General features: G+C 42.3%; 1 protein-coding gene across 2 annotated transcripts; it reads left to right on the top strand.

The window, feature by feature from the left end:
• The first annotated feature begins 775 nt into the window (after positions 1 to 775).
• LOC119740245 (zinc finger protein 773-like) lies at positions 776 to 12,242 on the top strand. 2 transcript variants are annotated; one of them, XM_038215490.1, is made up of 4 exons: positions 776 to 875; positions 4,338 to 4,485; positions 9,200 to 9,433; positions 10,718 to 12,242. In XM_038215490.1, the coding sequence occupies exons 2-4, from the start codon at positions 4,364 to 4,366 to the stop codon at positions 12,102 to 12,104; spliced, it is 1,743 nt and encodes a 580-aa protein (XP_038071418.1). In that variant the 5' UTR covers positions 776 to 875; positions 4,338 to 4,363; the 3' UTR covers positions 12,105 to 12,242. The 2 variants fall into 2 exon arrangements, with proteins under 2 accessions (XP_038071418.1, XP_038071419.1); XM_038215491.1 differs by having other exon boundaries at positions 776 to 879.
• The last annotated feature ends 1,385 nt before the right edge of the window (positions 12,243 to 13,627 follow it).

Raw genomic sequence — 13,627 nt, 5'->3', positions numbered from 1 at the left:
AAAGGTGATCATCTTTGGATGGAACACCCAAAAAATTGAACAGAAAATGAAAGCTGATGAGAAAAGCTTCAATTTGATGTGTGTCTCAAACATCTTGGAGAGTTGTGAGTATTTGTCATAATTTTTGGAAGGGTACGTCATTGTCACAGGTACGTCTATAGAATTTGTCTACTTTGGTACGGATACAAATCGATTGTGGGATCGGATTGTGTTGTGTTTTTTTGGAAGGGCGCCCTCAATTGACGAAGTTAACTCAAAACTAGGGTGACCGTTTTAGCCGATTTTCGGCTAACTGTGACAGAATTTTTGTTTAAAAACGAGTTTGACAGAAAATTTGACAGAATGGATTTTTTGGCAGATTTGTGACAGAATTCTGCAACAATGGTTATTTGACAGAAAAACAACAAATTTGAACAAAAAATGGTACGTTTGTTTAAAAAAACTTCAATCCTTTTAAACAAACCCTTGCATAATGGCACAGGTTGGCTAGTCTAGGTGACGAGGTTCACTGGGAAATTACGGAGATCGTTGTGGCCGGATCTGCGTTTTACCCGAAATTTACCAATAATTTCACAATATGTGACTAGATTGTTTATTGTGTAATGTGAATTTAAATTAAGGCAATACTACCAATAGATCTGCATGTGATTTTAAGTTTATAGTGTATTTCGAGTAATTCTGGGGAATTTGGCAGATTTTTGATAAATCTGACAGATTTGTGATGTACATTTAGCAGAATTTGGCTCTGACCTTACGGTCACCCTACGTAAAACATTATCAAGGCGAATGAGGCGAGGGGTTGTCCCGAAATTAGCTCGGCCAACTCCCCGTTTTTCTACCTCTGCAAACTGAGTTAATTTGCCGACTGTCTTCCTGTGAGTAGGTTTATATGATTATTTAATTCTACATATAATAAATTTTGGTTGTCAACATACCCAAATATACTAATACATGCCCTAATAATATCAAAATTACTTAGCCTTTTGTCTGCCCAGTTTACGGACTTATTAATGCATGATATTCGGAGACGGAAAACCTTTAAAGGGAATGTACATCATTGGCTTTTGCTGTAATTTTCAGAAATGAACTATTTGACGGGTTAGTATAATAGATCAAATATTGTTACACTGACATGTTTGAAGTTTTGTGTTCGAAAATGCTGGAAAAACCAAGAAAAGCAAAAATGTTCAAGTAGTCTGGTTCCTTGACTCCACTAAAGATAAAATGGATCAATTTATAGATGCCGGAAACTTATAAGGTAAGGGAACCGGCCTAGCTGGCCTGCACCCGTTCATGAACATGTAACCAATAGTAAACAAAATTTGGACTGAAAAAAGTGTAAAGTTGGAGCAGTAGTTGAAAAATAGTTAGGTTTTTCCAATGGTGGTCGGCCAACCACCGTTGGAAATGTATACGAAAATACAATTTTCTTGAAAATGACTTCACACCAGGTGCCACAATTTTACAGGATGCTTTAGACTGTCATTTACCAACGTCCCAGACTGGGACCGTGAGTGCATAAAAACGTGCAAAATTACAACTGACGTTTTTTTACTCACCATTTGGCTAATTAACGAAGTGGCTATCGTTACGGCACTCGTTGTTTAGCGCCCTCTACGATATTTTTTTGGTACGCACGCAGGTATATAATTATTTGTTTCCACACGTTTTATCGAGCAGTGCGCCAGCTCAGCCGATAGAGGGTAGGATTTTGCACCGCGAGGTTGCGGGTTCGGATCTCGGTTTTGCACTCGAATTTTTTTCCTTTTCTAACCTGAGGCTTTGGAGGATTTTTTTTGAAATAAAGTCCGAATTTCATAAAGTTCAAATTCACTTTTTTCCTTCTAATTTTATATTTTCTTGTCATGTTTTTTTATAAAAGTTGCCAGGTTGCAGTCTACCGTAACGATAGAAAATGGGAAATGCATTACGGCTGCCGTAACAATAGCCACTGCGGCTAATTAATGCCCACACAACACATACATCAAAATACTATAGTTGCAAGCATGTCACCTGCGAAATTTGAGACCTGATATCCAATTTTAAGGCAAGTTTTTGGCAGTTCAAAAACCATCCACGTCAATCTCCATGCTCTGGAAATGTATGTGTGATTCCCAATGTATTCTGGGTAGGTGTAGGAAGAGCCTTGCAGCTTACTTGTTTTTTAATCGATGGCCAAATGAACATAGCGCCCTCTGTTAAAAAATGAAACATTTTGCATTCACTCAGATCAACAAGAGGGCGCTGTTTTATCTACACGATGAAAATGTTATAGCTGAGGAGTCTTTTTGCACAATGCATTGCAGTACACATCAACGTGATGTCTCACGTTTGGATTTCGATATCTCTCTGCAAAATTAGAATTAAAAGCTGAATTTCTGGTGATGCAATGCTCACAACAGCAACTTTGCGAGGCAAAAGTTTCGGGGATTATTGAAGAAACTGTAGTGAGTAAGAAGCTTGCAAATTTGATTCACACTGGTTTTGTTATGCAGCACAAACTTTTGCACGATATGGATACCTTAAGTTTTGGGACTCTCATACACAGTATTGGGAGTCCCAAATTTTCGGTCTACCAACGTCCTAGTAAGGTATTTCGTAAAAACTTGGTAGTTTCATTTTTTCGATGTTTGCAAATGTTGTATACATGTATTCCCTTTAAATGTTAGCTTGCCGGATATGCACTGAATATGTGCAGTTACTGGGTTTTTTTTTACTCGGACATTTTCCGGTGACAAATTTTAGTCTGGGTCCATGCCAACATTTTCGTTGTAGCTTCATGTACAAGATGGGAATCAGACCATTTTACAATTTCGGACTTTATTTCCCTTTAAAGAAAAATCCTCCAGAGCCACAAATCTGAAAAAGAAAATATAATACTCTTTAATAAAATGTTTGAGACATGTTAAAATGATAAAAGAAGAATATTCTTATTTTTGAGGGATGGGGGAAAAAAACCTTAGAAATGTTCCAGCGGGGATCGAACCCTGGTCTTCCTGCTCATGAGATCCGCTACTTATCCACTAGACCACAGGTGCTACACAACCATTGGTAGTAATTTAATATATCTTATAATTCAGCCCTATCATAGAGAGTACAGCACCCTCTGGGCACATTTGCAGAATACCCCGCCACTCGATCTATGCACCTCGTAGCCGGCTACGGAGTCACGGTTGATTGCCCTCAATAAACCTTCTCAGCGCTACTTGTATGTACTATGCGTCATGCTCCACTGCACTCCCACTCCGCATCCGCGTAGCCGCCAACAGGGTACATGTAGTTGGTTTGGACTTAGACTTTTTTCAGCAACTCCCATTACTTTTGTGTTGCTTCGTTCTCAAGCATTATAACTTTATAAGGACTCCCACTTCGTATCCGCGTAGCCGGCAACAGGGTAGTTGGTTTGGACTTAGAATTTTTTCAGCAACTCCCATTCATTTTGTGTTGCTTCGTTCTCAAGGGGACATCCACTCACTACTGCGTAGCTGGCAATGGACTTGATTTGTTTCTTTTCCAGTGATTCCAACCTCGTAGCCAGAGAATTTAGGGGTGTATTTCCGAGTGGCGGGGTATTCTGCAATTACTCCACCCTCTGTTGATAGGGATTGCTTTCGGCAAACCTTCAGTAAACGTTAGCTTGCCGGGATTACCGCTGGCAATATATCCACTATCTACTTTAAATCGGCAATTCTAACTTAAGAATCATAAACCTCTGCCAAAATTTCAAAGTGGTCCGAATGCCACAAATAAAACATGTAGGGCCTATATCATTTTGAAGTTTAGGATCCGAATTTCATTGAAATACTTGGCAATGAATATTTTAGCTGGCTAAATTTAAGTAAACAATATTTTGCTGGCTAAAGCCTAAGGCAGCACTGAACATGCTTAGTGACTTTGTCGTTGTGACTTCGTATTCACGAGATGGGAATAAGACCATTTCACAATTTTGGACTTAAGTTCCCTTTAAAAAAAATCCTCCGGAGCCACAAATCACAAAAAGAAGATGTAATACTCTGTAATTAAATGTTGGAGTCAATTTAAAATAAGAAAAGAACAATATTGTTAATTTTTTGGGACGAATTATTTTTTTTTTTTAATTATGTACAAAGACGATCAACATGTATATTACCGCAGCAACACATGTTGACGTTCTAAGGACAAAAATTTCCTAAGCGAACCTGAACCAAGCCTGAACTAAACCTGAGGGCTCACTTTCAGCACTAATTTAAATCTGGCATTGTTTTTCCAACCTTCTCATTCTTTTGCATAGCATTCCGTGTAGTTGCATCCTAACATAGGTTTGACTTTTACCAAAATGCATTTTATGTTGATTTCAGATGAACCAACAGATTTGCCCATTACCATGGCAACACATCCAGGCAACAACCAATCCCACCTAGTTCTTCCTGGTTACCCAGCAACCAGAGAGGCTGTCCCCAATGACGCTGTGCTGCAGCATCTCTTAGAGGCAGACAAAGTCAATAAGTAAGTTTCATGAAAAGGCTTGTGTTATTGAATGATAACAGAATTAGAAATAATTTTAAAGTTGGACAAAGAAATTGACTGGAGCGGGGTTTGAACCTGCGACCTCCGGATGACTATTTCCCAGGTTTGCAGCATCGCTAAGGCGAAGTAAAAAAAAAACAAGTTTCTTGTCCCCGCCCGCTTCCTTTTTGGAGGCCGCCTGGATTTTTTTATTATTTTTTATTTTTGAAAAATGTAGTAGAAACCAGTGTTGTAGTCAAGGCCACAACCTCCGAGGCCGAGGCCAAGGCCGAGGCCACAACCTCCGAGGCCAAGGCCGAGGCCGAGGCCACAACCGCGAGGCCAAGGCCAAGGCCGAGGCCACCACCTCCGAGGCCAAGGCCGAGGCCGAGGCCAGCTATCAAAACACGTAATAAAATATAAATCACTAAAACAAGGCTAAGATTATGTTTGAGTTTTAACATCTTTTTAGTTGAATTCACTGAGTTTTGGAGTGCCTGGCTTACAAATTTACAGCTTGCAATAGGTTTCTTCTTGTAGGGAGTCCGGCGAATTTTATTTTTTAAAGAAATCTCAAGTTTTGTATTACTGAAAGCAAATTACACAACAAAATCAAAGGCGTTTGAATCAGGCTCATAGGTGTTTGCCCTTTGGAGATACAACAATTTAAATGGCCAAATTTTGAGTTTCTATTCTGTTAGATTTACATTATTTACTTTTAACATGTTTTATAAATCTTATTTTCAAAACCTATCAAAATGCTTAATATCATAGGAATCCCCATTAAATAAACAACAACTTGATTATTGAATCAGGTTTTTACCACTCATGATAACCAAAAAGTTACAACCCCCCCCCCCCGACCTTCGCACTGTCCAGGTGCGCGCCGAGCAAACACCGCGATGCGACCAGACAATGCCAGACGGCCCGCCGTTACGCACGGGCAAAGCATAGTTCCAATCCCGCTCCACACAACGGGATAAGTGTCCACGCATTATCACTGTTAATACCGCGGTACCAGACAAAGTCTGGCAATGGCCAATCGATCCCGCTCCAAACAACACGGCAACACGGAACATGCGTGCATGATATCACTCAGTTCATCAAAATGACCATGAATTCTCGGATCATCCGATTTGAATCCAATGGCTTCGAAGAATTTTAAGATCATGGCAAGAGGTAGGGAGTCCAGAGGTTTTGGCCGTATATCTGTAACCACGCAAAATTAGTCAATTTCAAACCGTGCTTATACATGTAATAAGTATCAACATGGCTCTAAAAATACAAAAAAGTATTCTGGTACCACGAGGAATACTGACTCCTATTATTAAAACATTCATTCAGAACTTTGCATTAATATTCATTTGGATGGAAAAACGAATTCTGAAATCGCGCTTTCCATATCGACCATTTGCGCCAAACATTACCGTGTGAGCCGGAACTTTCATTTAAATCACCGTGTAAAAATAAAATCTACTTGATAAATCGTAACTGTTTTTATCATATCTTTATGAAAAAAAATGGTACGGACTAGTACACTCGATCGTACCCATAAAGTTCAGACTTGTACTGAAACAGTGGCCTATAAAAAGAAATGATTAAGCTTGCCGCACCTTGCCGCAAATCATTTTTAAAGGTCGGGGTACAGAGGCGAAACGAGAAAATTTTTGTACAACACTGCAACCAGACTAGTCTACTACCACATGTTATTGTACGCAGATGGGATTGGTGCCAGACTTATGTAGTCTGGCACGCGGTAACAGTTATAACGCTTGCACGCACATGGAAAGCTGAAGCGCAGGCTAGGCGAAGAGGCTACGTACGTGAGTACGTTCGAATGTCGGACACTTCGCCCCATTTCCACGTCGCCCCATGTGACTTCGCCCCTAACCACTTCGCCCCATCCCCACTTCGCCCAATTCCCACATCGCCCCATCCCCACTTCGCCCCATTCCCACTTCGCCCCATCCCCACTTCGCCCCATCCCCACTTCGCCCCATCCCCACTTCGCCCCAGCCGTTACATGTAAAAAAAAAAATCTCATCTATTTTTTTTTGGCTTAAAAAAACAATTTCAATAGATTCACTAATTGCTAACCAACGGAAAGAATTAGCTCATCACCAAATAAACAATTCATAACCAACCTCTCAAGCTAGGCTCTCCCCTACCGAGAAAAAAGCTTGAAGTAAAAGATCCAACTGTGTTCCCAACCCGGCTATACCAACCCGTTTCCCACTTATCTGAGAACGACAATACCTTTGACATCCTAATTTCACTCTTGGAGGAACCAATCTCATTTAAATGAAGTTGTAAGTGTCACATATCAGACAAATTTTGACGGAACATTTTCCTCAAGGCAGTGAGTTCCTTTTAACTCACTGACCCATACCTACGGGACTCTTTTGAATCCAGCGGCTGACGATTTTATTCACACGCCAATAGGAGAGGCGTCCCTGAATGGGATAGAGCCATCATTTCTCTCATCTGTGTCTCGAGCACCTCATCAGAGAGTTTGTATTTTTCCTGAGTTTCTAGAATTGGGAGCATTTATTATCTGGGGTCTTTGGCAGTTTATTTGGTCTGCACCCCTAGCCTTCACCTTTTTCATACTACATGGGGCGAAGTGGGGATGGGGCGAAGTGGGGATGGGGCGAAGTGGGAATGGGGCGAAGTGGGGATGGGGCGAAGCGGAGATGGGGCGATGTGGGGATGGGGCGAAGTGGGGATGGGGCGAAGTGGTTAGGGGCGAAGTGACATGGGGCGACGTGGAAATGGGGCGAAGCGTCCGACACCCGTACGTTCAATGCAACCATTTCCAGTTCATTCGTGCGTACACTGTATATGCGTTCGTTTCACGGAACCCACTGCGGCAGACTCTCGAGGGTTTGATACGGTAAAAATTTAAATTAATTAGAATAGAAAACACATCAAAATGGGCGGCCTCGAGCCGGCCTTGACCGATTCGCCGAGGCCGGAAGGCTCCGAGGCCGAGGCCAAGGCCGAGGCATTGCACCTCCGAGGCCAAGGCCGAGGCCAAGGCCATGAAAATCGGCCTCGAGGCCGGCCTCGAGGCCGAGGCCGGCCTCGAGACCTCCAACACTGGTAGAAACACACCGAAAAAGTCTACAAATTCATCGGAAAATAAATACCAATACCAATACAACTCTAAATGACACTGTATGTGTTTAGTTCTCTTGTCCATCTTGTCTTTCATCTTTAAAAGTGTCTTTGAACAGTGGAACACCAACGGTTGCGGGAAATTTTGAAAAGGCGGTCATCTTGAAAAAAATAAAAAATAAAAAATAAAAAGCCCCGCTCCCTCCCTTTTAAAAAAAAAACCCGGACGAGAAACTATTTTTTTTTTAATCGCCTTAATGTTGCTAGCATCCTGATTTAGGCGTGATCCCTGGTTAGATAGCATGTATAGGTTTATGGCTTCTGACTAGCACCCTTGAAACAAAGACACTGACAAAATTGGGAACCGCCTACATCGGGCTTGATAGCTCAGTTGGTAGAGCACCGGAACTGCAATCCAGAGGTCGTAGGTTCAAACCCTTTTTTATTCAGTTTCTTTGTTCAATTTCAAAATAAATATAACCGCACCTAGTCATTTTCCCTTTGTGGTTTATTTAAGAAGTACATGTAGAAATCGAATAAAAGGTTCGGAAAAAAGGACAGATACACAAAATATAAACGGTTTGAAGTATTGTTGTGTTTCAGTAATTTATCAAAAGCTTGATAAAAATCTTCCTTGCGGCCCTGCCCACAATATCGCCCCATACTGACTGCAATGTCATCACTAAAATAACACACAGCTTACCTACCCTAGCCGACACAAACATGATGAGTATTTGTGCATGGCTTTGGACAAACAATAAGCCATTTCGGAGTTACAAACAAATGTACTACTGCACGTGCGCACATCAGATTCAACGATTTAGTGTCGGAAGATGACAAAGCAGATAAATGCACTCAAGTCTGTGGGGGACGTGGTAATCAAACCCACATTTTGCAAATTTGTTCTAGTAAAACAGAAGATGGAAATTTTTGTTCGCACAAAAGTTGGAGCACACGAAACAACGTAAACCATGGTGCCGTTGAAAACAATCAACATTTTGCATCTACTTCAAAATAAGAACTTTTCTTTAATTTTGTTGGTACCCCGCTATGATTTTGCACGCGCGTGGCGAACTGTTTATCCCCCGACCCTAATCGTTGTCATGGGATGTGCACATGCACAGTAGTAAATTTTTGTAACCCCGAAATGGCTTATTGTAGTTTTATCCTTTTTTTTGTCAAAGTTTGATATGTCACAATTTAAAATCCATCCACAATACAGTTGTATCAATATCAGTTGGGGAATCACTTCATCACAAAGCTTTCTGTTCCTCGGCGTTTCACTGTACATTACACAGTTTGAAAGGTTGTTGTTCAATGTAGTATCTGGTGTCTCTAACCCATGTCTTTGTAATGACAGTGCATGTACAGTGAAACGCTGCTATAATGAACACGATGGGGTCCACAGAAAGCGTTTGCTATAGTGGTTGCTCGTTATAGTGATTGTTCGTTATAGTGATTGTGCATTATAATAGAATTCACTATTTCGGTAGCCCGTGGGGACGTTCGTTATAACCAAATGTTCGTTAGAGTGGTGTTCGTTATAGCGGCGTTTCTGTGTACCTTTTTGAATTCAGTTTTGAAATTTGTTTCTCAGTTTGCAAACAAGTGACATCCCTGCATCGGCCAGCAACACTCCTCAATTGGTCTACACCGGTTACCCTCAACTAGCGGACTACCAGGCAATGGTAGACAGGCAACCGCCGACCTCCGAGAGTCTGACCTTACATCCAGGATTGACCAATGAGCTGAGAGCGTTGCAGATTGAGGGCGGGTTCGAGACGACAAGCGACTTCCTGCATCACTTAGTGGTCTCCGAAAGAGTCAAAAGGTGAGAAACAATGTGTTTAACCCTAACCGCCCTGCATCCTTCAATCTCCTCTTTGCCAAAGTGAAGAAATTTGGAGGATTGAGGTTATATGGCAAAAGGGCGTTTCTGATTTTATAGGATGCACTTTGTCAAGGTCTTGGGCCAGACCTTGTGTTGTTTTTTGCTCAGCCATGCTTGAATATAGGCCTGGATTATGTTTGAAATCCTCCGTACTGCTTCAGGATGTCACTGGCCAAGCCTCAACATATTGACAGTCACTGCCGCAGCATATTGCAGGATTAAGGCAGTGGTCACCCCTCCACGGACCATATTCAAGAAATAATGGAGGAATTTGCAGGATTGAGGCTATATGTTGTTTTTCCATGAGGCCAATTGGAGGATTTTGCAGGATTGAGGTTAAATCCTAGCAAAAAGGCCGAGGCACTTAGGGTTTATATTACATGTACGTACCTCTGTCGTCCCTTTACAACACAAGATACAGGATTTTTTTTTTGAAAAAACAATGCATCCATAATCAATATCGTTAAGTCATCGCACAGTTTTAAAAAACAAAGTTCGTACGTGACATGATGCGCAGGAGATAACGCGTGTATGCATATAGAACGCCCTTTCTTCGAAACACGTGCGCAGTATGCTCTGAATAGCCGGTCAGCTTCGTTAACGTATTCTTCACGGCCAGCGGTTAGTCAAGGAACGCGCATGCGCCCATGGAATCAAGGCTGTGCAAAGCACACCTGTTATTTATAGACACTTGGGCATCATTCCCTTTATGCACCTGTTTCTCTTTAAGCAGTTCACTATGGGTCTACATACTTGAATATCACTTGCGCAAAAGCCACACTATTCTTATGCATGATGAACCAGTGTGCTTGCACCTAATATGTGATGCGATCAAGCTACATGAGTCGTTTGTCGACCATGGCCAACAATTTTTTTATTACAGATTTGAAAAGAGCACAAACTCAGCATTAATGCTGTGAAAACCGCATGCTGATACCATCTTTAGTTCAAATATTATGGAAGTTAGAACACCAAGAGATGTGATGAAGTAATGTGATGAAGTGGCCCTGTTTGGGCCTGTATCTCCAAATAAAAATTCCCGACAAACGACTCATTTAGCTTGATCGCATCACATATGTTCAGACATGGCTCTCATTAATAGGCCACACTGTACCATCCATATTTCCCACATGAGTTTCATACACCCATTGTCTATCTACCTCGTCACTTGCATAATTCATTCTCAAAAACTAACGTGTGCCCATATTTATTCACGACTTGCAGGCTGCAGTTGCAGCAGAGAATGATGTCTAGGCGGAGCTATGACAACTGCCCCTGCTCATCTGACCAATCAACGGTGCCCGTCTTGGTCAGTAGTGCATCGAGTATCACCTACGTCAACTCACTGAGTGCTTCCTCAACTGTCCAGGGTTCATATCCCGCAGATGGAGCTAGTCAGGCAATCCAACTTTGTAGTGTTAACCTCGGAGATCCGTCATCAACGGTTGGCGTCAACCACGGTCAGAGTGGCGTGGATGTCAACTGCCAAACCAAACCGCAAGGAATGTCCGTCGGTGTGCAGGTCGCTTTGTGTCGCTGTAGTCTCAGAGACGGCGCATTAGACGGGACACGGAAAGAAGGATCAAGAAATCCCAAAGAAGACTTTGTGTCAAAGGTCAAGAAGAAGAGAAAGTGTTTGCAGGAAGAGGCTGAAGACAAGCCCAACTCTCACATCAAGGAAATGCTGGTCAAGGAGATTCTTCAGACTGTGAAAAGTCACAGGAAAAGAAGACAGAACAGTCGGACACGACGAGTTCCGGCGTACTCAAGACAGAGACTGCCGAAAGATACAAAGTCAGCACCGCGGGAGAAACAAGAATATCTATGCGAGATCTGCGGAGCTACTTTTAAATGGAGGCGGAGTCTCATCCCACACATGTGGGAGCATCGGAACGAGGTGTCCAATCACCGGTGCCCGCATTGCAGTACCAGCTTCCCCTATGCATGCCGGTTGAAGCGTCACCTGATAGCAAAGCATCCGGAACTCGAGGGCGGGCCAATACGCTGCGCTACATGCGGTGTTGAGGTGCAATCATACAATACGTTGAAAAGCCACATGCGGATCCACACGGGCTACAAACCCTTCAAGTGCAAATTCTGTCCCAAGACCTACAAATGGAACACAGGGCTGGAGTACCACGAACGAGTCCACACGGGAGAGAGGCCGTACCCCTGTCCACACTGCTCCAAGGCGTTCACAAACAAATCGGATCTGACCCGGCACCAGACTGTCCACACCGGCGAAAAACCTCACGTGTGTGAGAAATGTGGGAAGGGTTTCACCCAGAGCCACACACTGAAATCTCACTGCAAGAAGCACCATCCAGCCACCGGCGCACCAACTTCCAACAGCGTCACTACCAGTAACGGGGGCAGTAATATCCAAAAATCACCCTCACCGGTCTTGCAAACCTTGTCTCCAACGTTCCAGTCCCAACATCAACCCAACTTCATGCTGAGCGGTTTGCAGGATCCAAGCCCTTCCAACCACAGCTTGGAGCAGATCAAGTTTAGCAACAGCGGTGGTCTTCAGAACCTGCAGCGTCAGGTACCTGGACTTCCCACTGAGCGGGAGATTGCAGAAGTGGTAGTCAACATGCTGACTCAATGAGAAAGCAGATTCTTTGCCCCCTCCTTTTTTTCCATTCTCCATCCACCCTCCTCTCTTCCATTCTCCGCCCACCCTCCTTTCTTCCATTCGCCCCCCCACCCTGACTGCATGTCCATTAATTGATATCACTATTAGGCCCCCCCAAAAAATAAGTCGGTCTCTGGTCAGTGCGCGCGTCGATTTTAATCATGCGCGTCGATCTTTTTTTTTCCAAAATGTTCCGCGCTAGCTCCAACAGCGCCCTCTATTTCCGCACCTCCTCAATTTTTTTTTACCAAAGAGCACCAATGAATGGGAAATTGCACCAAGGCAAATGATCGAAAGCACCAAGGCAAATTATGGAGGACACCAATGTACATGAGGACACCAAAAAAGCAAAATAGTACCCACCTTGTCTGTACAATCCAAGCTTGAAGAAAAAAAAGAAAAAAAAAAGCCGCGTGGCCGCGTCAATTCCGGAACTTTGGTCTGACCAGAGACCGAATATTTTTTTTTTTTGGCCTTAACTAATAAAATTATCTTCAGCACCATTGTCAGCATTATTGTCTATGTAACATATTTTCTTAATTTTAATTTATATTGTTTATATTGTTTAACAGGGTAGCCTCATCTAACATGCACCTTTTTTTGACATATTGCAAATGTTTTTAAAACTGAAAACAGTAAGCATTCTTGAACAGATGAATAGAATGACTGTCTAGTCGCATGCTTTTACGTCATTTTAGTCAGAGCTGTGTAAAGCTGTCAGCTGAAGTCCTTCATCCATGAGTCAAGTTTTGAGACTTAGTCTTTCGTCTGAAGTGCAACGTATGATCTTGTCCACTGTCATAGTTACAATGGATGGTCTAGTCAAAGTCGGTATCTTCTACAAGATGTCTTTATGAATTTAAATGAGGCTACGATGATATTTAAATAGCCGTGTTTAATACAATGTAGATAGGGGCTGGTGCAGCATTCCTTGTCATGTCTTATAAGGCAGGGATGTGATTCTTTTTTTTTGTACATTAAAAGCATACCGTCTTCCTTACAAGAATGAGGGCACATGCCCCCCCCCCCCCACTCTCCCCTGCCCCTCCCCTTCTTCCCCTCCCTCAGGATGTTTTATGTGGATATTGCAACATGAGAAATTCTTTGGTATATTAAGTTGATGCATTATATATTAAACTGATTCTTTTTCATTAATACAACTTCAAATCTGCATGAACCTTACAAGTATTATTACTTACATGTACTTCCTGGGCAAGCTAGGTGCTTAATAATATACTATGGTAGAATACTATTTAAATGTTTAAATAGGAATCACCGCTAAATTACACGTACAGCCTGTCCCAAAGAAAATGCTGCAAGCAGAAACGGGCTCTGTGTCCTTGGAATATTGAAAAATGTTTCATGATGCTTATAAATATAATGTTAAACCTGGGATATTCAGCTTTCAAATGCTATTTGTTTTATCGATTTTGCTTTTGCCAAACCAGAGATATGGTCCGTTGAACACAAACACTCAAATATAAATTTGTGCCACT

Source organism: Patiria miniata, unplaced genomic scaffold, assembly GCF_015706575.1.
Source record: "Patiria miniata isolate m_02_andy unplaced genomic scaffold, ASM1570657v1 HiC_scaffold_5, whole genome shotgun sequence".
NCBI classification, from domain to species: Eukaryota; Metazoa; Echinodermata; class Asteroidea; order Valvatida; family Asterinidae; genus Patiria; species Patiria miniata.
Note: the sequence above shows the minus strand (reverse complement) of the source record. Positions and strands in the feature narration are given on the sequence as shown.

Bases quoted from the DNA above. Each gene is read 5' to 3' on its own strand.
- LOC119740245 (XM_038215490.1), top strand. From the start codon at position 4,364: ATGGCAACACATCCAGGCAACAACCAATCCCACCTAGTTCTTCCTGGT. The intron at 4,486-9,199 runs GTAAGTTTCATG...TTTGTTTCTCAG, and splicing joins GAGGCAGACAAAGTCAATAA to TTTGCAAACAAGTGACATCC. The intron at 9,434-10,717 runs GTGAGAAACAAT...CACGACTTGCAG, and splicing joins GTCTCCGAAAGAGTCAAAAG to GCTGCAGTTGCAGCAGAGAA.